Here is a 21513-nt window from a genome sequence, read left to right on the forward strand (position 1 = left end):
AAAATATTTTTTAAATGCATTTAGTATCTTGATTTTTTTATGCATCTAATAGCCCGAATTGCCAAGTGTAAGATTGCACAAAAAATATTTTAGAGTTCTAGATGCATTTAAAAAAATACCTCAAGGTGTTGGACGCATCAATATATACTTTGGAATATTAGATGCATTTAAAAAAATATCTTTTGAATGTATCTTTACTCAAAATAAATAATAACAAAATATATCCTTGTATAAGGGGTCACATTTAAATTTGTAGATTAATTTTCAAGGAACTAAAAATAAAATTAAGAAAATTGACAGAAAAAAATTGATTCATAGTTTTCCTCCTTCCTTCGAGAAATTCTTACATATACTGGGTGCACCACCTCATCTATGCTTTGACTAATAAAATTATGACAGATGGAGTATTTTTATCTTATGTGTAAGCCTGTGTGTAACTCCTCCCTTCCTCTATTATTTCAATTATTTTTTGGAAAATAAAAAAATGTGCTTCTTTTTCCTCCCCGCGGGCAATACTCCTCCTTCCTCTTACTACCCGCTCCTTCTATCTCTTCCGCCTTCCCCCCAACCCCAACCTCCACATCCCTCTCTCCTTTTCCTTTACCCCTTTCTTTCCATCCCTCTCATTCTTTTGCAAACACATTTTGTTGACCTTTTGCTGTGTCCTGAACATCTCCACTGGCTGTGTTGGCTCTTGTCTCAGCAAGAGGCCCTCCATAGGTAGCCGCATGTCGCCGGTGGCTTTTGCTCGTGAGAGTTTCTTTGATCCGAAAATAAAGTAGAGGAATAGGATGCGACTTTGCATCCGATCTAAAAATATCATAAAGGGAGAGAAACTTGTGGCCTGTTAGAGATGTGATGTATGAAAACGAAGGGGGAATGGGAGTGTGGAGGTTGAGGGAAAGACGAAAGAGAGATGGAAGGAGCGGGTAGTAAGAAGGAGAGGAATTTTCAGAAAGTTATTGCAGAAGAGAGAGATAAAAGAAGCACAGTTTCCTAAAAAAATAATTAAAATGGTAGAGAGAGGGAGCAGTTACAGGTAGGATTACACATAGGATAAAATACATCACGTGTTATAATTTTATTAGTCAAAGGTACACGTAGTGTATTTGAGAATTTCTCCCTTCGTTTTGCTCCTTCCTCGGTCGGCGACTCGGCGTTTCGGTCTTCCGGAGCTCAGCAAGCCAACAACGTGCCAAGCCCCGCTTATAACGAAACAGAGTGTTTTTTTTTTGGGGGGGGGGGGGTGGGGAGGTTACACTCGATCTATCTCTCGCCTTTTGCTTGGTATACGAACATTGGAGTTGGGACTACGCTAAGCGAAAGGAACAAGAGGAGAGCCTCGGAACGGAGCTAGAAGAAGAGGAAAGGGGCGTCGCAGATTTTCCAAAGGTTTTCTTCGTCATCTAAGCTTCGTGAAACATCTCTTGGTTGAATCTTTAATTTGTAGACCATCTTTTCTTAGTATAAAGCTTAACATTTGATAGCTCGTTAGTAAAGAAGTTGGACCACAAAAGACCAATCCTTTGTGGCATGATATTCGCATTAGTTCTGCAACCTTGTGGCGTTCATCTATGCGCGTAATCTTCAGCGCTTGCAGATTATACTGCACTGGTGCGGCAATTTCATTGAATTCCTTGATAGCGAGGTACTCTCGCACTGGCCAAATTGAGAATGCTCGAAGGGTGTTTGATCAAATGCATGAAAGAAGCATTGCTTCTTGGAATGCCATCATTTCTGGGTACTTCCAGAACAATCAGCCTCATGAAGCCAAATTTCTATTTGAAAGGATGCCCGAGAAGAATAAAATTTCTTGGAATGGTATGATTTCTGGATACGTAAAAAATGGGATGATTAATGAAGCAAGGGAAATATTTAATATGATGCCTGAGAGAAATGTTGTTTCGTGGACTGCAATGGTTAGGGGCTACGTGCAACAAGGTATGATTGTAGAGGCAGAATCACTTTTCTGGCATATGCCTGAAAAGAATGTGGTGTCATGGACAGTAATGTTGGGTGGATTGCTACAAGGAGGTCGGCTTAAAGATGCACGCAAGTTGTTTGACACCATGCCTGTAAAAGATGTAGTGGCTATAACTAATATGATTGGAGGATATTGTGAACAAGGCCGGTTGGCTGAAGCTCGCCAACTGTTTGATGAAATGCCAAAAAGGAATATCATTACTTGGACGACAATGATTTCGGGGTATGGTCGTTATCAGCAGGTGGACATTGGTCGGAAGCTCTTTGAAGTGATGCCTGAAAAAAATGAGGTGTCTTGGACAGTTATGATAATGGGTTACACTCACTGTGGGCGGATTGAAGAGGCTTCAGAGCTTTTTGATGCTATGCCACTAAAGTCAATTGTTGCTTGTAATGAAATGATCATGGCTTTTGGTCTCAGTGGGGAGGTGGCCAAAGCAAGACAGGTTTTTGAACAAATGAGGGAGAGGGACGATGGAACATGGAGTGCAATAATTAAAGTTTATGAGCGAAAAGGATTTGAGTTGAAAGCCCTAAACATGTTTATACGGATGCAAAGAGAAGGGGTTGGGCTGAGCTTCCCGTCTTTGATCAGTGTTCTTTCTGTTTGTGCCAGTCTTGCTAGTCTTGATTATGGTAGAGAGGTTCATGCTCAGTTGGTCAAATCCCAATTTGATCATGATTTATATGTTGCCTCAGTTTTGATTACGATGTATGTTAAATGTGGTGATCTTATGAAAGCAAACCTTATATTCAAAATGTTTGCTTTTAAGGATGTTGTCATGTGGAACTCTATGATCACAGGTTATGCTCAACATGGTTTGGGAGAAGAAGCTTTAGATGTTTTCAATGAAATGTGTTCCTCTGGAGTTTCACCAGATAATGTAACCTTTGTTGGGGTTCTTTCAGCTTGTGGTTATTGTGGAAAGGTGAAACAAGGACTTGAATTCTTTGAAACAATGAAAAGCATATATCAAGTGGAGCCAGGAATAGAACATTATGCTTGCATGGTTGATTTACTTGGCAGAGCAGGCAAGGTAAATGATGCAATGAAGCTAATAGAAAGCATGCCAATGGAAGCAGATGCTATTATTTGGGGTGCATTGCTCGGTGCATGCAAAATCCATATGGATATTGATGTGGCTGAAGTTGCCGTGCAGAAACTAACAGAGCTTGAACCCAAAAATTCTGGGCCTTATGTCTTGCTTTCCAATCTCTATGCATCTAGAGGAAGATGGGGGCATGTTGAGATCCTCAGGAAAAAAATTAGAGCTATGAATGTCAGCAAATCACCTGGCTGTAGTTGGATTGAGGTGGAGAAGAAGGTGCATATGTTCACTGGGGGAGATAGCAAAGGCCACCCCGAGCAACATTCTATAATGAAAATGTTGGAAAGGTTAGGTGGATTGATAATGGAAGCTGGCTACTGTCCCGATCGTAGCTTTGTGCTTCATGATGTGGATGAGGAAGAGAAGGCTCATAGCTTAGGTTATCATAGTGAAAAATTGGCCGTAGCATATGGACTTTTAAAAGTGCCCCAAGGAATGCGGATCCGGGTAATGAAAAATTTACGGGTTTGTGGTGATTGCCATTCTGCAATCAAATTAATTGCAAAAGTAACTGGAAGGGAGATTATTTTGAGGGATGCTAATAGATTTCATCACTTCAAGGATGGTTATTGTTCTTGCAAAGACTATTGGTAACTGATGGAAAGTAGAAGCAAAATGCATATAGCCAGGCATGAGTAGGATCCAATGAGAATCTCTTGTCCTTTTTATTCTGCATGCAAAGCAAGGGCTAAATTTTTATATACCCTCTCGTTTGGGAGCTGTAGCAATGGATTTGCAATTTTCAAGTTTCTCTGGTGGAAAAGGTGATGAATGCCATTGGGAATCAATATAACCTTTAGAATACATTCTGCTGTAGCCCCGGCTTCATTCAAGCTCTATGAACACTGTTTGCCCTATCTCGGACTGCGTATTGCTTTCTTTTTCTTTCCCTACATTTTTCAAGTTTTAAAATTCAAAATCAAAGCATTCTTTTCCATTTTAATGACCACAGGCCATAGCACTTTTTGGGAACTGTTCAAAGTTCAAACGCAAGCATGATGTATGGTTGAAAGCCTTGATCATCATTGCAGCATGAGGAAAACATGCTGAAAATGAGGAGCGGATAAGATTTTGGAATCCTCGCTGTAATTTGTTTTTTTGGTTGTTCAGAGTATCCTTTCACCTAAATGATGAGAAACTAATATTTTGGGATACTGTTAAAGGCCGTAGGGGAAACCCCTCCCAATAATGTTTTTTTCCATATATACCATTCTGATAATCGAACCCGAGACATGATGTTTAAAGTGCTCAAGTCTCTTTTACTTGTGTTGGTCCTAGCTGTAATTTAATCAAGTTCGAAAAGGGTTTGGCAAATGAGCTTAATTTCAGGGGTTTAATTTTTGATAGGGACCAATAAATTATCAAGTCAGAGTCCTAGCCTTTATTGGTAAAGTTGAACAGCCTTCTGAACCTCGGGGGAGGGGGGACAAAGGTATAACCAAAAACGATTCAAATGTTTAAAGAAAAAATTAATATCAGAATATCTCTAACTAAATTTTGTAATTACATCAATTCGCTTTTTATGTTTTTGTTGTAAATTATTTATTTTTGTCCTTTATTTCCATGTAAGGTTTGAGCTACAAAATACATAACTATGTAAGAGTAACATGTTCCTTTTATTATTAATATAAATAAAATTTACTAATTCTCATGGTTAGTGTTATATTCTTATATAATTTTGAATTGACAATATGTATAATCTTACCACGCACGTACTGACATTTTTTAAATTGCGCAATGGTATTTTTCAATATAGATGATTAGACTGAGAGGCATTTAAAGGCAACCAATACGGACAATAATGGCAAAAAACTAATTTCTCTATATTTAAACTAGTTAATTGGCTTTTTATCTAAGAAGCTAGTAATCTTTGTTTTGAGAGATGAAGGTCCAAACTATCTATGTTTCTTATAAATACTTAAATAGAAAAAAAAAATCATATGCGATAATTGTTTTTTATAAAAGAAAATTATAAAAGAGAATGAAGAGAGTAGTATGTTCCAACGAATTGTGACCAAGACAATGAAAAGAACATACCCCTCTAATATTATTTATAAGGCGTTTCCAACATGTTTACATAAATTAAGAAAAATACTAAAATACATAAACTCTTCCTTAAAATATAACAACTTTTCAATTTTACTTCCATTTAATATATAAATTTTAAAAAAAATAATTATCTTCACTATATAATAAGTAAATAATAAAATAGTACATTCATATTAAAAATTTAATGAGATAATTTACAAATAGGATCAGGAAAAACTTTTATTCTTACTTTATACTCACACTTGACCATTAGCATTTATCCATACGAGAACTAAAAGCCAAGAATTTTTGCAAATGGAAACTAATTTATTAGCCAAATATCATCCATCCAGATTATAAGCCAAGACAAGAGCTGATTATCGTGAATGTTGGAGAAAGGAAAAATGAGTGAGCAAAAAGCATTTTTTAGCAACGGATTATTGTATTCCCAAAAAAGAAAAAAGAAACATCAGTGTGCGACGCTCCTCTTCAATCTACCTTGTCTATGCATATATAGTGGAATAAATTATATATATCACATGTGTAAATTAATTTTTAATTTTTGTCTGATGAAAAAATTAAGGAAAAATCCCACAAACGACCTTCAAAATATATAAACGACAAATTAGGAAACTGAATTTGCATAATATCATATCAAGGTGGGTGACTAATTTAGATTATTAAAATATTAGTAAAAGACACTGTTTCCTTAAAATATAAAAGTGAATGATGACAATTTTTTAAGTATTACCTAAAATAAATAAGTTATTAACAAAAATTGATTTCTCAATAACAACTTCTATTAATAGTTCACATTTGTATAAAATTAAAGTCCTAAAACTTGAAGTGGATGATAATAATTCTTTAGATATTACGTAAAACGAATAAGAATTAACAAAAGTTGATTCTTTAACAACAATTTTTATTAACAATTCAGACCTAGGAAAATTAAAGTCTTAAAACATGTTAGCAAGAATAGTTCTCCGAAGAGTATAAGAGTAAGAGATTAAGAAGAAAGTGGTGCACAATATTTTCAAGGCATAGGCAACACTTTTCTTTAGGCTTAATTCACCCCTATCTATTTGTATCTTATATGATGCAAGTTGGATTGACTAGAAAATTTTCTTCAAGATATAATAAAGATTATTGAATATGGATTGGACTTCTAAAATTCAAGTGAAGACAACAATGGCTTTTACAAAGTGATGATTTGACTCTATCACTATTTGCACTCAAAGACAGAGACAATGAGTTTGATCTTTGTGTTTGTGTTCAAATGAAGTGATGGTAAGGGGTTTATATAGATCACGGAATAATACCTTCAAGAGATATCTTTTGAAATAATATCTTATTAAATAAAAAGTTATAACAATATATTGGTTCATGAACTGACATAATTTAAATAAATAAAATATATTCAATAAGCAGGGTCTTTTAGTATTGTAACTTCTTACGTAACCCTTCATATACATATATTAATTTGTATGAAGACACAATCCCTCATATAAATATATTTATTTATATGGAAACACAACCATTTAAATAACTTTATTAATTTATATGAAGACATAACCCCTCATATAAATTTATTAATTTAATAAATTTACATAAGGACATGACTTTTCAAAAACGCATCTCTTCATTTTAAAAATATTTCAACAATCTCCACCATTTTTAAAATGAACCCAAACTCTTATCACTTTAGAAATCTTATGTTCTCAGTAAAGATATCTCAAGTATTTAAATCTTTGCCTAAATAAGACATGATTTCACCCATCTAAAATAATATAGTAGGCTAAGCTTTGAACTATTTATCCCATATGAACACGTGTGCATGACTCACGTATGGGATCTCGAATAATTGTATGCCACTTAAAATGACACTTTTATGGTCATGTGTCCCTGCCCTTTTCATGAAGAGTTTTCAGAGTCAAGCCCTTAAACTCCTAAAAGCGGCCTCACTTCACTCTTACATATGTAGACTCTGTTAAGAGCACCATCATGATTAATGTTCCAGTAAATATATGCTTACAGGTCTATTAAGAGACAAATTAAAGCTAAACCTTTCCCTTTTAAATCTCATGATTACCAAGTACTTTTCAACCTTGGGATGTATAAACATGTCAAGTACTTGCAATCACTCTAACAACATACTTTCACCATTGAACTCAAGATTTGATATGATGATCAAGTGTGAGTTGGGTTTCCACTATCGGTGATCAGGATTTATAGGGTTTCAATCCCATCCCCTTTGATGTTTTCAGTAGACCTTTCATCAAAGGATCTGCAAGATTTAATTCTGATCTTATATAAATTATGGAGATTACTACATCATAAATAAATATTTCACAGAACTATGTCTCAATCCAATATGTCATGATTTCCATTATAAATTTGGCTATAAGCCCTTAAAAGAGTAAACTGACTATCACAATGGATAATAATGATGCAATTGGCTTGAGCAATATAGGAATTCCAAGTAACAAGTTTCTAAGCCACTCTACTTCCTTGCTACTTGCAGCCAATGCTATAAACTCAGAATCTGTGGTAGAGTCTATAATACAAGTTCATTTCTTAGATCCCCAAGAAACAGCACCCCATCTAAAGTAAAGACTCATCCACTTGTGGAAGCATGATCTTTTGAATAACTTATCCAACTGGAATCTATATAACCTTGCAAAATTGAAGGATTACCACTATAGGTTAAACTATAGTTGACTGTTTCTTTTGAGTACCTTAGTACTCTATCCATAGCATGCCAAGGATTTTAACTTGGATTGCTTGTGTATCTACTTAACCTTCCTACAACATATGCTATACCTGGTCTTGTACATGTCATGGCATACATCAAGCATCCAATTATCTTTAAATAATCATGTTGTTTCACAGGATAACCTTTGTTTGGTACTAATTTTATACTAAAATCACATGGAGCAAAAGAGGACAACAATCAAGACAATTAAACTTCTTTAATATTTTCTCAATGTAATGAGATTGGAAAAAACCAAAACAATTATTATCCCTATTAATTCCTAATATGACATCTTCTTTTCCCATATCTTTCATGTTAAACTTGCAGACAAGAATTTCTTTGTTTTATTTACTTTATTCAAATTATGCCAAAAATTAACATGCCATCTACATACAAAAAAAAATCATGACACCTTTCCCATTACCAAACTTACTATAAACACATTTGTCAGGTTTATTGATTTTGTATGTATTTGCTAGAACTACCTCATTAAATTTTTTATACCATTGCTCAATGGCTTGCTTAAGTCTATAAAGAGACTTAATTAACTAACACACCTTATGTTCTTAACCAAGGACCACAAATCTTTCTGGTTGTATCATACACACCTCGTCTTCCAACTCTCCATTAAGAAAAACTGTTTTAATATACATTTGATGGATAACAAGATTGTATGTGGAAGTGAGTGCTATTAGTGCTCCGATTGTGGAAACCTTTGTAACTAGTACATATATATCAAAATAGTTTATTCTTTCGTTTTGTGTAATGCACTTAGCAACCAACCGTGCATTAAACTTATCTATAAATCTATCTACTTTCAAATTCTTTTTGAAAATGCATTTACAACCAATAGATTTAGAACTAGGTGGGAGATCAACTAATTTCCAAGTTATATTATCTATTTCATCTTATATAGCCTTTTTCCAAAAAAATTGCATCTTGAGACTTCATAGCCTTCTTAGATATTTCAATATCATTTTTTAAATTAAAACAAACAGATGAATAATTTTCTATTTCTTCCTTCAACCCCTCAACAAGAAACATGAAGAAATTTGAACCATAGGTTTTTGCTTTTCTAACCCTTTTACTTCTTCTAAGTTCTATTTCTTCTAAGTTAGTGCCATTAGAAACATTCTCCTCTTAATTTGTTTTCTCAACGGAATGAGAAACGCCATTGGGTTTAAGGATTGGATTGAACCTTTCTTATTGAAACATTGTATCCCTTCATTCAATGACTTTGTTAATATGAAGAAATTTGAACCATAGGTTTTTGCTTTTCTAGCCCTTTTACTTCTTCTAAGTTCTATTTCTTCTAAGTTAGCGCCATTAGAAACATTCTCCTCTTAATTTGTTTTCTCAACGGAATGAGAAACGCCATTGGGTTTAAGGATTGGATTAGACCTTTCTTATTGAAACATTGCATCCCTTCATTCAATGACTTTGTTAATATGGTCTGAATCATTTGGTTTAATAACCAAGAACTGATATGCCTTACTATTTTTAGTATATCTTAAAAAGATACATTCAACTCCCTTTTCACCCAATTTTTTCTTTTTGGGTTCTAAAACTTTAACTATTGCCCTACATCTCCAAACTCTAAAACAATTGAGATTATGTTTTGTTTTCTTCCATAATTCACATAGGGTTATATTAGGAACTCTATTTAATGTATGATATGCAGTTAGATGACATGGCATTCACTATTTCAATTGGAACCCCTTTTTTTTTTTTAGCTATACTATTTTATTGTGGGAAATAAGGGGAAATTACATGATGTATTATCCTAATAGACTCAAACTATTTTGGATCAAAATATTCTCCTCCTCTATTAGTTCTTAAACATTTAATAAAGGTTTCACATTGGAGTTCTACTTTAGTTTTAAAGGTCTTAAATTTGTCCAAGATTTCTTCTTTTGAGTACAATAAGTAGATATAACAGTATCTAGTGCAATCATCAATAAGAGTCACAAAATACTTTTTAACACCCAAAATAGGCCAAACATGCAAATCACAAATGTCATAATGAATCATTTCTAATATTTTAGAACTTTTTTCTACTCGAGGAAAGGGTTTTCTTGTTATTTTACTCAATATGCAACTAGTGTAAGAGTCACGATTAATAGTAGCCTTGGAATCAAGTCAAGTTTCATCACAGAAATCAACAATATTAATATGACCCAAATGATAATGCCACAAATCACAAGAGTCAACAATATAAGCAAAACTATAAATACTATTATTAACTTTAGCAACATTATATTTAAACATGTTGTCACAAAAATTATGTTGGCCCACAAATATTCTACCCTCAATAAGAACAAACTTGTCTACCTCAAATATAGATTTAAACCCAGATTTATTAAGTAAAGGTAGAGAAATTAAATTCTTCCTAACTTTTGGTACATAGTAGACATCTCTTAAAGTAAGAGTTTTTCTAGAAATGAATTTAATTTCTATCATCCCTTTGTCCTTGACTTGGATAGTTGAAGCATTTTTCATATAATGTACATCTCCATCTTGCTCCTTCAATGTTTTGAAGAAGTTCTTCTTTTTGCAGACATCATGTGTGGTACCAAAGTCTACCTACCATGATTCATCATTATCAAATAGGTGGATCTCAGAAATTACTACCATAAAATTGTCGTCTTTTGCAGATAACTTTCTTTCTGTTTCTTCTTTTTGAAGAAATGACCATCTTTCTTGAAATGACCACCTTTTTACAAAAGAAGCAATTACTTTTCTTTTTCTTATTTCTATGACCATCCTGTGCTTGGGATTTATCTTTATCCTTTCCTCTTTTCTTTAAGGTCTTGTTAGATTGTCCTTGCTCCACCACATGCACTTTCTCTTGAGCATTAGTTTCCTTTTCAGCATCTTGCTTTCTATATTCTTCTTTTAAACGAGGATGATTTTCTAATTGTTTAAGAGAAATATCTTCTTTTTTATGTTTGAGACTCTTTTTGAAGTCTTTTCATAAAGAAGGAAATTTGTCTATGATTAGGGAGACAATAGTGAACTCATCCATATGCATCTTATATTGATTGAAATTGAGGTTAAGGTGCACCTAGTACCCCGAACTATTTTTCCAGGTGTGCTCAGTGTCCTAAAGTAATTTTCAGTGCATTCAGTGTCCTAAACTAATTAAAACGATACGTTCATATCTCAGGCTAACAGAAAAGCTAAGCTCGACCATTACCATGTTGACTCAACCGAAGGTTGACTGAAAAATCCTACATGGTGGACATGTAGGCGTCTGATGTGTATTATTTTGACAAATTAAGATACACCCAGCACCCCAAACTATTTTTCCGAGTGCACCTAGTGTCCTAGAGTAATTTTTGGTACATTCAGTGTCCCAAACTAACTAAAACAGTGTGTCCATATCCCAAGCTAATAGAAAAGTTAAGTTTGACTATTACCTTGCTGATTCAGCTGAAGGTTGACCGAAAAATCCTATATTGAGGACACGCAGGCATCTAATGTATATTATTTTGACTGAAAATTCAATTTATTTCCTCCTCTTCTAACATTTATCTTTTGCCAATTTTTAAACTTGAACAAAAGAAAGACCACCGATCTATCCTCTTAAATCCTGGTATATGTACCACCCATTCAATCCCATCTTCGTCTTTAACATTTTATCCCATTTCTTCCACCACTCCGATTTGAAACCGCAACTACCGTCACAACACACTTCCATCTCCGTCTCTGTCAACTCCTCATCCGACTTGTATTTGCTTTCCTCCTAGTAGAACACAATAAACTTCCCCTTAGTCACTCCATCAACGTCGCTATCGCCTCCTGAGAAAACACCCGCTGCCATCTGGCTTGTCTCGAGAGCTTCAGTCAAAATAATACACATTAGAAGCCTGCTTGTCCATCATGTAGGATTTTTCAGTCAACTTTGAGCTGAGTTAGTAAAGTAACAATCAAACTTAACTTTTTTGCCTGGAATATGGACGCACCGTTTTAATTAATTTGGGACATTAGATGCACCAAAAATTACTTTAGGACACTGGACGAACTTGGAAAAATAGTTTGGGGTGCTGGACGCACCTTAGCCAGTCAAAATAATACACATCAGACACCTGCATGCCCGCCATGTAGGATTTTTTAGTCAACCTTCGGCTGAGTCAGTAAGTTAACGGTCAAACTTAACTTTTTTGTTAGCTTGAGATATGGACGCAGCGTTTTAATTAGTTTGGGACACTAGATGAACCGAAAATTACTTTAGAACACTGGGCACACCTGGAAAAATAGTTCAGGATGCTAGGCGTACCTTAACCCTAAAAATAAACAAGAAATGCATACTGTAACTCCACGACTGGAGAGAATATAATAGAGAAGAGATAGTTGAACAATTTAATTACTGAGAAAACTCGAAGCTTCTACTTATAGCTTTGGTTAGGATATTCTGAAAAGACAAAATATCTATCATATTCATCAATTTAAATTTAAATTTTCAAATATATTTTTAACATTTTGAATTTAAATTTTGAATCCAAAATTAACTTCAGATATAACAAGATATATATTTAATTTAGATAATATAAATTTATTTATTTAATTTATATTATAAGTGATTGATTACTTATTTAAATTATTTGACCTAGTCAACTGATCATAATCTTTGAACATTTGATCAGAATGTTTTTACACTTTCAATAAAATGAGCAGATCCGATCCAAAAATTTAGTATAAGTTTTTAAGATTTACTTGTCCCTAAAGGTAAAAATTAAAAAAGAGTTGTGAAGAAAATGTTTAATATCTTGCATATCTTGAGAGTATCTTTATTTGATTATGTAAACTTGTCATGGAAGCAATCTGTACTCCCCAGTTTTAGGCGACTAATCTTGTTATGTCTTGATTCTGCAATCGCGCGCACTGCATTCTATTGGGTCGGTTGATTGGTAATAAAAAAAATAACTTATTTTTAATTTAGCTTTTGAAAAAATACATGCGGGACGAGCATCGTAATCGAGTTACGTTGTGGACGGCAAGTGCAACTATGCTGCCCGCATGGGAAGTTACAGACAGTGTTGCCATTGGATGAAAATTAAATCAGATAACATGATTTATATTTGAATTAATTTTTTTTAAAATTAGTTTTAAAAAAATTTGTTTGGATTATGATTAAATAAATAATTTAGTTTGTAGAATAATCAAAATACTTATGAAATTTATTAAATAATAAAAAATGATTAAGATTATGAATTTATAAAATATAATAATTTTAAATTATTATAATAGAAAAAAAGTTATATTTAATGGATAAAATATATTTAAACTAGATTAATAGTAACGTGAAAATTTTTAAACTAAATAATATTAATTCTCTGCATAATTTTATATAAATAAAAAATTAAAAATAATATTAAAAATAAAAAATATTATAAAAACTGTTAAAAAATATTTTTAGTTAAAAGAATATCAAAAATAAATAACTAAAAACATATCAGAAAGCACAATGACTACATAGAGAGAAGCATAAGACTAATATAAATATAAAGATAAAAATGTCTTTTAATTTCAAAAGCTCTTTTGTAATCATGCTTAAAAAACAGCTTTTGACCTATAAGTAATATTGGCCAAAAGCTTAAATAAATAGCTCTCAAATTTACAAACTGATTTATCACCCTTATAAACTACTACATTCAGTTTGTAATATAAAAACTAATTAATTAATTTGAGTAGATTACGAAAACTAATTAAATTAGTTATTTGTAATAAATATGTGTTGTCTTTCCTAAAATACCCTTGCTAATCAAGTGTATTGATTAGAACTACCATTATTACAAAAATTATCTTTAAAAAATAATTTTGAAAATTAAAATAAATTAAAATCTTATATTTAAGATTAAAATAAAAAATGAAAAAATTAATATTAAAAACTGGTTGTATTTTTTCCTCCCCTGAAAGGCCTTACCAAACACACACTATATAAGTGTGCGAATCTAGCATGTTACATGTAGCATAAAATTAAATGAGGCGTTATCTTGACTGTGAATTACGGAATTTGGCAGAACGTCTATACTCATTGATATTAATATAAGATTTAGCTAAATAATTTTAAAAAATTAAAAAAACTAAAAAAAATTATTATAAACTATTTATATTATTTATTTTTAAAACTAATTTATCTTATTTATAAATTGATATATAATATAATAATCAATAAGTATTTTAAAAAATTATATAATATATATTACAATTAAGTAATTTAATAAATTTTTTTGAATTATTTAAGTGGATTTTATATGGATATAATAATATATGATGGAATTTTCATGTGTTGTTAACACCTTTCCTTTTAAGTTCGTGCCTGGTGTCGGACAGAGCAACAGGCGGGTTGGGCAGCCCGTCCCCTAACCCGTAACTTGCCCGTTTAAAGTTATATTGGTGCAAGATAGCCCATACCCATAATAAACCTGTTTTGGCCCTTGTAAATGGGCAGAAATAGATGGGCGGGTTAAAACGGGTCATGGGAACCTGTTTAGACACTGCTCCTTTTTTTTTTGCCCCCCTTAAGATATGTGTTAAAATGAAGCAGATAGATAGCCAAGAAGAGAAGTTATGATCTAAGCATAAACAAATAACAAGTCCACAGTAACCATTTTTAGATTCAGTTCTTATTTGGTCTTTGTCTCTAGTCGTTCTCCGACAGCCTGAAAACCTGAGATTTGAGACTGAGAGAGAGTCAAGTTAGGGCTCGACTAGTGAGAGAGTGGGAGAACAGAGAAAACTGAGTGAGTAAGGGTGGAGGAGAGTTGAGTCTTACAGAGGGTGAGCCGATGAGGAGGCTCGATGGTAGGGAAGGAGACGGTGACAGCAATGTTGAGATAAGAGAGAAAGAAGAAGAAAAGAAAAGCGGCATAAAAAAATAGCAGGGGGAAGGAGGAAGGCAGCAAAAAAAAACATGACATGGGTGAAGAAAGGATTAGAGGAACTAGGGAGTGGTGACTGACTGATCGTGATATTGTTGCTCCAAGGAGCCTAGAGAGAAGAGTCGTGCAGCAAAAAGGAGAGGAGTTTGGAAGCTGGAGCTTCTTCATTACTAATAAATCATTAGGGTTTCTTTTTTTGTGTGGTGTTTATGGAAAAAATGAGGCGTGCCGCAAAAGGGAGAGGAGTTTGGAGGCTGGAGCTTCTTCATTACTTATAAATCATTAGGGTTTCTTTTTTTTTTTTGGGTTAAGGTGCGCCCAGTACCCCAAACTATTTTCCCAAATGCACCTAGTGTCCTAAAGTAATTTTCGGTGCATCCAGTGTCCCAAACTAATTAAAACAGTTCATCCATATCCCGAGCTAACAGAAAAGTTATGTTTGACTGTTATTTGCTGACTCAGCTGACGGTTGACCGACGTGGCGGACACGTAGGTATCTTATGTGTATTATTTTGACGGGCCAAGGTGCCCCCAGCACCCTAAACTATTTTTTCAGGTGCGTCCAGTGTCCTAAAATAATTTTTTATGTATCCAATGTCCCAAACTAATTAAAACGGTACGTCCACATCCCAGGCTAACAGAAAAGTCTGGTTTGACTGTTACCTTACTGACTCAGCTGAAGGTTGACCGAAAAATCCTAGATGACGAACACACAAGCATCTAATGTGTATTGTTTTGACTAAAAATTTAATTTATTTCCCCTCTTCTAACATTTATCTTCTGCCAGTTTTAAAACTCAAAAAAAGAAAGACCACCGATCCGCCCTCTTAAATCTTGGTATATGTACCACCCATTCAATCCCATCCTCGTCTTTAAGATTTTATCCCATTTCTTCCACCACACACATCCATCTCCTTCTCTATCAACTCCTCATCCAACTCACGTTTGTTTTTCTCCTCCTAGAACACAGTAAACTTTCCCCTGGTCACTTCGTCGACATTGTCGTCACCTTCCGGAAAAAACACCCGCTGCTACCAGCTCGTCTTGGGAGCTTTAATCGAAATAATACACATCAGACGTCTGTGTTCCCCATTTAGGATTTTTGTGTCAATCTTCAGCTTAGTCAATAAGGTAACGGTCAAACGAGATTTTTTTGTTAGCCTGAGATGTGGACACACCGTTTTAATTAGTTTGGGACACTAGATACACAAAAAATTACTTTAGGACACTGGGCGCACTTGAAAAAATAGTTTGCACCTTGGCCCGTCAAAATAATACACATCAGACGCCTACATGTCCGCCATGTCGGTCAACCTTCGGCTGAGTCAGCAAATAACGGTCAAACTTAACTTTTCTGTTAGCTCGGGATATGGATGCACCGTTTTAATTAGTTTGGAACACTGGATGCACCGAAGATTACTTTAGGACACTGGGTGCACCTGGAAAAATAGTTCGGGGTGCTGGGTGCACCTTAACTTGGAGTAGGTAGGATTCAAACCGAAATCAGTGCATTTAAAAACCACTGCATTTGCCAGGAGATCAAGAGGAGATGACATGATGCGAAATAGAATATCATTATTTTATAAAGAAATGTTTAAGTAAAAAAATAAATACTATACACAAGCGGGCACGGGCAGCCCAGGGTTGTGCCCATAGCTCGCCCATATAATGTATAAGCCCTCCCGTTTAAGCCCGTTTGTTGCGGGTTTTTTTTGGGCGGGCTTAAATAGACAAATTTTTACTGGGTCCGTGCGGGTCCAATGGATTGTGGGTTACTTGCTCAGCCTACTGGTGCATGCTGTTGTCCTTTGCGCGGTTATTTATCCCTACTCCTCTTATTTTATATTACTTTTGGTTTTTAATGTAAAAATTAGTTGAAGTTAGTTACTTGTAATAATTAGGCATTGTTTTTTATAAAATACTCTTATCAGTTACGTATATTAGTTAGAATTATTATTTAATAAAATTTTTAACATGTGCAACTACTACAATGATTATTTTGAAAAAATAGTTAAATGTGAAAGACAAAATAAATTGGGATCTTATATTTAAAATCAAATTAAAAATTAAATTATTTTTTATATTAAGCATAGTGTATTATAATTGGCCGTTTTACTTAAAAAGAAGAAAAACTGCAGACATGTAATGATTTTTTCAAAAAGCAAAGTAGTGTAATATTTCAGGTGAATAAAGGTAAGAAACCTGGGGCACGCGTCTAATCTTTAATCCCGTGTCTCATGTCTGTTACTTTAACTCGTGGGCGAACTAGGAAAGCTCAGATTTGGACGAGCTGATATCCGGTTCGCGTCTAATCTTTGCACCTCGACCGGGCGCCTAACTGGGCGTACCGCCATTTCTTATGTATACGTGAGAAACACTCGGGCTACTTTTCTTTCATTATTTTCTCGCAAGCCAGACTGGTCATCGTCCAATTCGCAGGCCGCAAAAACTAGGCAATCAGTCTCAAACACACCAAATTCAATAATTTGATAAAACGAACTCTCTGAGTTTCTTTTGATGCGGTGAGATCACGAACATCGGAAATTTTTTCTCGAACGCACGATGGCCAAAGAAACGCAATTCCTCGCTCGTCTGGCTGCTAACCACCTCTACCTTGCTCAATTCGAACCCCTGGGAGCTATTCTTCTTGCTCTTTGTAGTCGGAACCGTGACCTAGCTCGCTCTATTTTACAGACCATTGTTGCTCACTCGGGTCGATTCCAGAATACTTTATGGTCACCCTCTTGTTCGTCTCCTGCTCTTCTCACCCACTTAGCGACGATTGAATTGTCACAATTCGATAATGCTTCTTCTGCATGGAACTTCGACTCAGAAACACTGCGGTTACGCGTGGAGTTCTTGTTGTTAGTTCAAAATTTGATTGACCTGTTGTCAGGAAGCACAAGGAAGAGCATAAGCACAGAAAAAGAAAAAGATAATTTGAAGGGCGCAGGAAGTTCGGAGGACCAACGTTGTAAATTGGATGAAGGGGAAGAATTAAGAGATGGAAAAGGTGACTAGGGCCGCTGTATGAGAATTTTGGATAGGATTTTGGAGCTGGGAATGAAGAGGCTGAGGCCAGAAGAGGATGTAGAAATGGATAGGGCTGCGTCTTCGGTTTCTGCCAGTGTTGCTCCTGTCGAAGAAGGAGAGTTGATATGTCTGAGGAGGGTGATTTTGAATCATGCAGATATTTTTTATGCGCTCTGTGGGAATATACATAAGCAAATTAGACTGTGGGAGTGTTACGATCCTGGCTTGGCAACAACAGTGGGAGAAAGTGGCGATGCCCAGGTAGAGTTGTCGGAAGAAGAGGGTGTTAGAATTCTCGGTTTAATACTAAAGACCGTTCAGGTGGTTCATCTGGATGCGATGAAGCAAGTTATGAAAGCGGGTGATCCAGAAGAAGCAGTTTCACACATTAGATTTCTTCATTTTGATCAAGGAGTCGAGGTGTCTGAGTACCGGTGCGTCTATTTTCTATTGCCCTGCTTGGTCGGCATTCATTTCGCACATCTTTGTCTGATATTGATTCCTTTTATTTGATAAGTTGTCCATATTATAAATTTATTCCAATTATAAGTTATGAAGTCTTTTTATGGGGACTGAATGAATGAATTGCGTGTTGAAATACTGGCGATTTTCACGTAACTAGAGTATTATTTGACTAAATCTTTAGTGGATGAACCATTCACGTAATTTGAAAAACTTCTCTGTTTTGCCAAGTATTTTCTCTTTCATTTTGATCGCCCCTGCTCTAGGTTGCACCAAGATGGAGGCATATTATGATGAGACCACGACAAGATATATCTGATATGACAATTTTTACAATTTGAAGATACGAATGCAGGACATATATAAATTAAATTAATGCATGAAAAATTAAAAAAAATGATAGGATATCTATAAACAGGAAAAGTGGCATAAAAACACAAATAAAATTTAAACTGAAGTTTTCAACTCAAATTAGATGTCGTTCCTCATTTCTATTTACTTCACTAAAAATTTTCAGGTTTTTGAGCTGTTTCAAAACATACAATGGTATTTCAAAAGTTTTGAAACATATTAAATAAAGTCAAAAGGACTGGCAATATGGAAGTTGAAGCACGGTACCTCTATTACAGTCAATGTGTATTCGATGCTATAAGTTTAGTTATAAGATTTGATTTATGCCCTCTGTCTCGAGTTTTGTGTGTTTGTCTTGTATGTGCGCATGTGTCTATGTACTCTTCTAATGTTCTTTTATTGTTCTTTGCTGTATTTTGTTATGAGCACTTGCTACATATTTGAATAAGTGATCATGGACTATTCTTGATCTGAATTTCTATTGCAGTTGGGGAACTCTCTTCTCCATTTATTGTCTTCATGCTGCATAGTTCTATTCCTAGATTTTTATATCTGCATGTTCTTTAATGTTTTTTGTAGCATAGTTTTGAAAGACCTCTTCAAGAGTGTTTTATCAAGAAGTGAGAATTTTGGTGATTCTTGGAATGCCATGCGTGACCAACTGCTAATGATTTATGGAGAAGCCCTTTCATCAGATTGCGGAGATATTATTCAAATGATACAGATGCATAGAGGGTTTCTTTGGCATAAATCTTCTTTATGTTGTTTTTAAAGTTGTCTGCAGGTAACATGCTTTATTGCTTTATCTTGCTAAATTGCATCATGGCATTTTTTAATTGCATGAGAAATATACCTTGTTGACATCTTTTGCTGATTTGCTTATCATAGTAGCTTGCAGAAAGAGTCAAAGTGGCACTATTAAACACGTAGAATTCATGTATGAAAAGCCATCGCATAAAAGAGAGACTCAAGAACAACTGAAGCAGTGTCATAAAAAACCTAGAGTTAGAGCATGCAAAATATGAGATCCATTCAATTGAATTCAGGTTGAACTGTGTTTAGATCAGTCAATGAGTAAGAAAGGGAGGGAAAAGAGAGGTGTCAATGTGATTGTCAACTTTCATTGTCAAGTTTTCCGTTTCACTTTACAATAACAAAAGTAAGTCGTCTACAATGGTAGTATAACTAGTATAAGCCCAGCCCAATAGTTGTTTATACACATCATTTAACCTAACTCTCAGACAAATTATATTATGTTGTTAATTTGTTGTTCAAGCAGACTGAAAACTTCTTGAGTTTCAAGAGATGTTCTGTAAACTCGAGAAATTCTTGTAGTGTCTTGATCAAAATGATCCTAAGCCGGTGTTTTAACAATATACATTTTGACCAATGAGTTTATAACATACCAGCCTTTTCTGGAATTAATCATGTTTTCATCTTATAAGGAAAATCTGTCTCTTGCATGTATGAGTTCTTTTTTTAATTTTTAAATAAAAAAAGCTTTATCAGATATCAATCCTTTCCTCAGACCATTCATGATGAGCTGCTGCCTGAAGAGATTGAAGTTTATAGAGCTCAAACTGACAACTTCGTCCCACCTCCTCTCATACGGTTTCTGAGATATTGCGCTGAGGTGAAGCTTCATCAGGATGTAGATGATAAGACATTTTCCCTGAATAAAGTAGTCAATTCTTGCAAGGCAGAAATGTACCATTATGCTCGTGTTTCTGGACTACATGTACTTGAGTGTATCATGGATACTGCCTTGTCTGCTGTGAAGAGAGAGCAACTTGAAGAAGCCAACAATGTATGTGTCCATTTTTGTTAATACACTAGTCTGTTAAGCAGGCACCCCTCCACTTCAGTTTTAAATAGATGAACTACCAATTTAAGTTCTCCTAAACTGCTATATATTCAAGTATAAACTATAAAATATGCGTACTTAATGTATACTGCAGGCTCTCCAGTTGTTTCCCCAGCTACAGCCATTGGTAGCTGCCATGGGGTGGGATTTACTGGCTGGTAAAGTAGCAGCACGGAGGAAATTAATGCAGCTGCTCTGGAAAAGTAAGTCACAAGTAATTCAGCTTGAGGAATCAAATCTTCTTTTTATGGTTATAAATCAGATGAGGTATTTTTCATTTTTATATTTCAGGTTTGCTTTGAGGTACTGGGTATTTTTAGGGGTAAAGTTATTGATAAATATTTTTTACTTCGACAGATGTCCTGTGTGGAACAACTTTGTGACACTTTATGTTATCAGCTTGATCTCGCCTCCTTTGTTGCCTTTGTCAATTCTGGCCGATCTTGGAATTCAAAATTCTCATTAACACTATCTGGAAAAGGACAAATGGCATTGGGAGATGAAGAAGCCTATTCTGACCCTTTCGTTGAGAACTTCGTGTTGGAAAGACTTTCTGTCCAAAGTCCTCTGCGAGTATAATATACCATATATACAGCATTGTGATCTGCAAGCTTGAATTTCTAGATTATCTTCATTTTGAAGGGTTGCCATTGCTTATCAATAATGAATGACGTGAATGGCTTATAATATTTGTCTCTGTATTACTCTTCTCCCTTAATATGTTCTTCCAACAATATGCTTTAATGAATGGATCTTTTTGTTCATCATCATGAACAGTGCTATAGAAAGCAGCGTTTCTGGGGTAGCCTGTCCTCAGTTTCTTCATAAAATAGAAGTGATACTAATTGTAAACACTTATATAATGATGGTTCCAATGGACATATGAGCCAGGTTTATAAGAAAAGACAAGAGAGAGAGTCTACTAAGAAGCCACTCACAGCGAGGAGGCTTTATTTATTGCCCTATGATATTAGAATTATTCAGTTCCATCCATTTATGTTGACCTTTTTGTACTAAAATGGTAAGGTTCCAATCCATTTTAATTTT

The 21513-nt window shown here is 34.6% G+C and overlaps 2 protein-coding genes across 2 annotated transcripts; both read left to right on the forward strand.

Moving 5' to 3' along the window:
- Window positions 1-1282: 1282 nt before the first annotated feature.
- On the forward strand, window positions 1283-4169 carry LOC114759607 (pentatricopeptide repeat-containing protein At1g56690, mitochondrial-like). The gene has a single exon (XM_028948815.1). It carries the CDS (start codon window positions 1575-1577, stop codon window positions 3684-3686), a length of 2112 nt encoding a protein of 703 aa, XP_028804648.1. The 5' UTR covers window positions 1283-1574; the 3' UTR covers window positions 3687-4169.
- Window positions 4170-17786: 13617 nt separating this feature from the next.
- Window positions 17787-21045, forward strand: LOC114759626 (uncharacterized). Its single transcript, XM_028948834.1, has 5 exons — window positions 17787-18223; window positions 19182-19326; window positions 20131-20409; window positions 20561-20716; window positions 20866-21045. The coding sequence occupies exons 1-5, from the start codon at window positions 17787-17789 to the stop codon at window positions 21043-21045; spliced, it is 1197 nt and encodes a 398-aa protein (XP_028804667.1).
- The last annotated feature ends 468 nt before the right edge of the window (window positions 21046-21513 follow it).

The sequence above is a fragment of the Neltuma alba genome, unplaced genomic scaffold (genome assembly GCF_004799145.2).
Source record: "Neltuma alba isolate B1F8T4 unplaced genomic scaffold, ASM479914v2 tig00010875_pilon, whole genome shotgun sequence".
In the NCBI taxonomy this organism is placed as follows: Eukaryota; Viridiplantae; Streptophyta; class Magnoliopsida; order Fabales; family Fabaceae; genus Neltuma; species Neltuma alba.

What these genes read in the sequence shown, in the direction of transcription:
- LOC114759626 (XM_028948834.1), top strand. Translation starts at nt 17,787, where the DNA reads ATGAGAATTTTGGATAGGATTTTGGAGCTGGGAATGAAGAGGCTGAGG. An exon ending in ATATTATTCAAATGATACAG is followed by an intron (nt 19,327 to 20,130) that starts ATGCATAGAGGG and finishes TCCTTTCCTCAG; the next exon opens with ACCATTCATGATGAGCTGCT. An exon ending in AATCAAATCTTCTTTTTATG is followed by an intron (nt 20,717 to 20,865) that starts GTTATAAATCAG and finishes TTATGTTATCAG; the next exon opens with CTTGATCTCGCCTCCTTTGT.
- LOC114759607 (XM_028948815.1), top strand. Translation starts at nt 1,575, where the DNA reads ATGCGCGTAATCTTCAGCGCTTGCAGATTATACTGCACTGGTGCGGCA.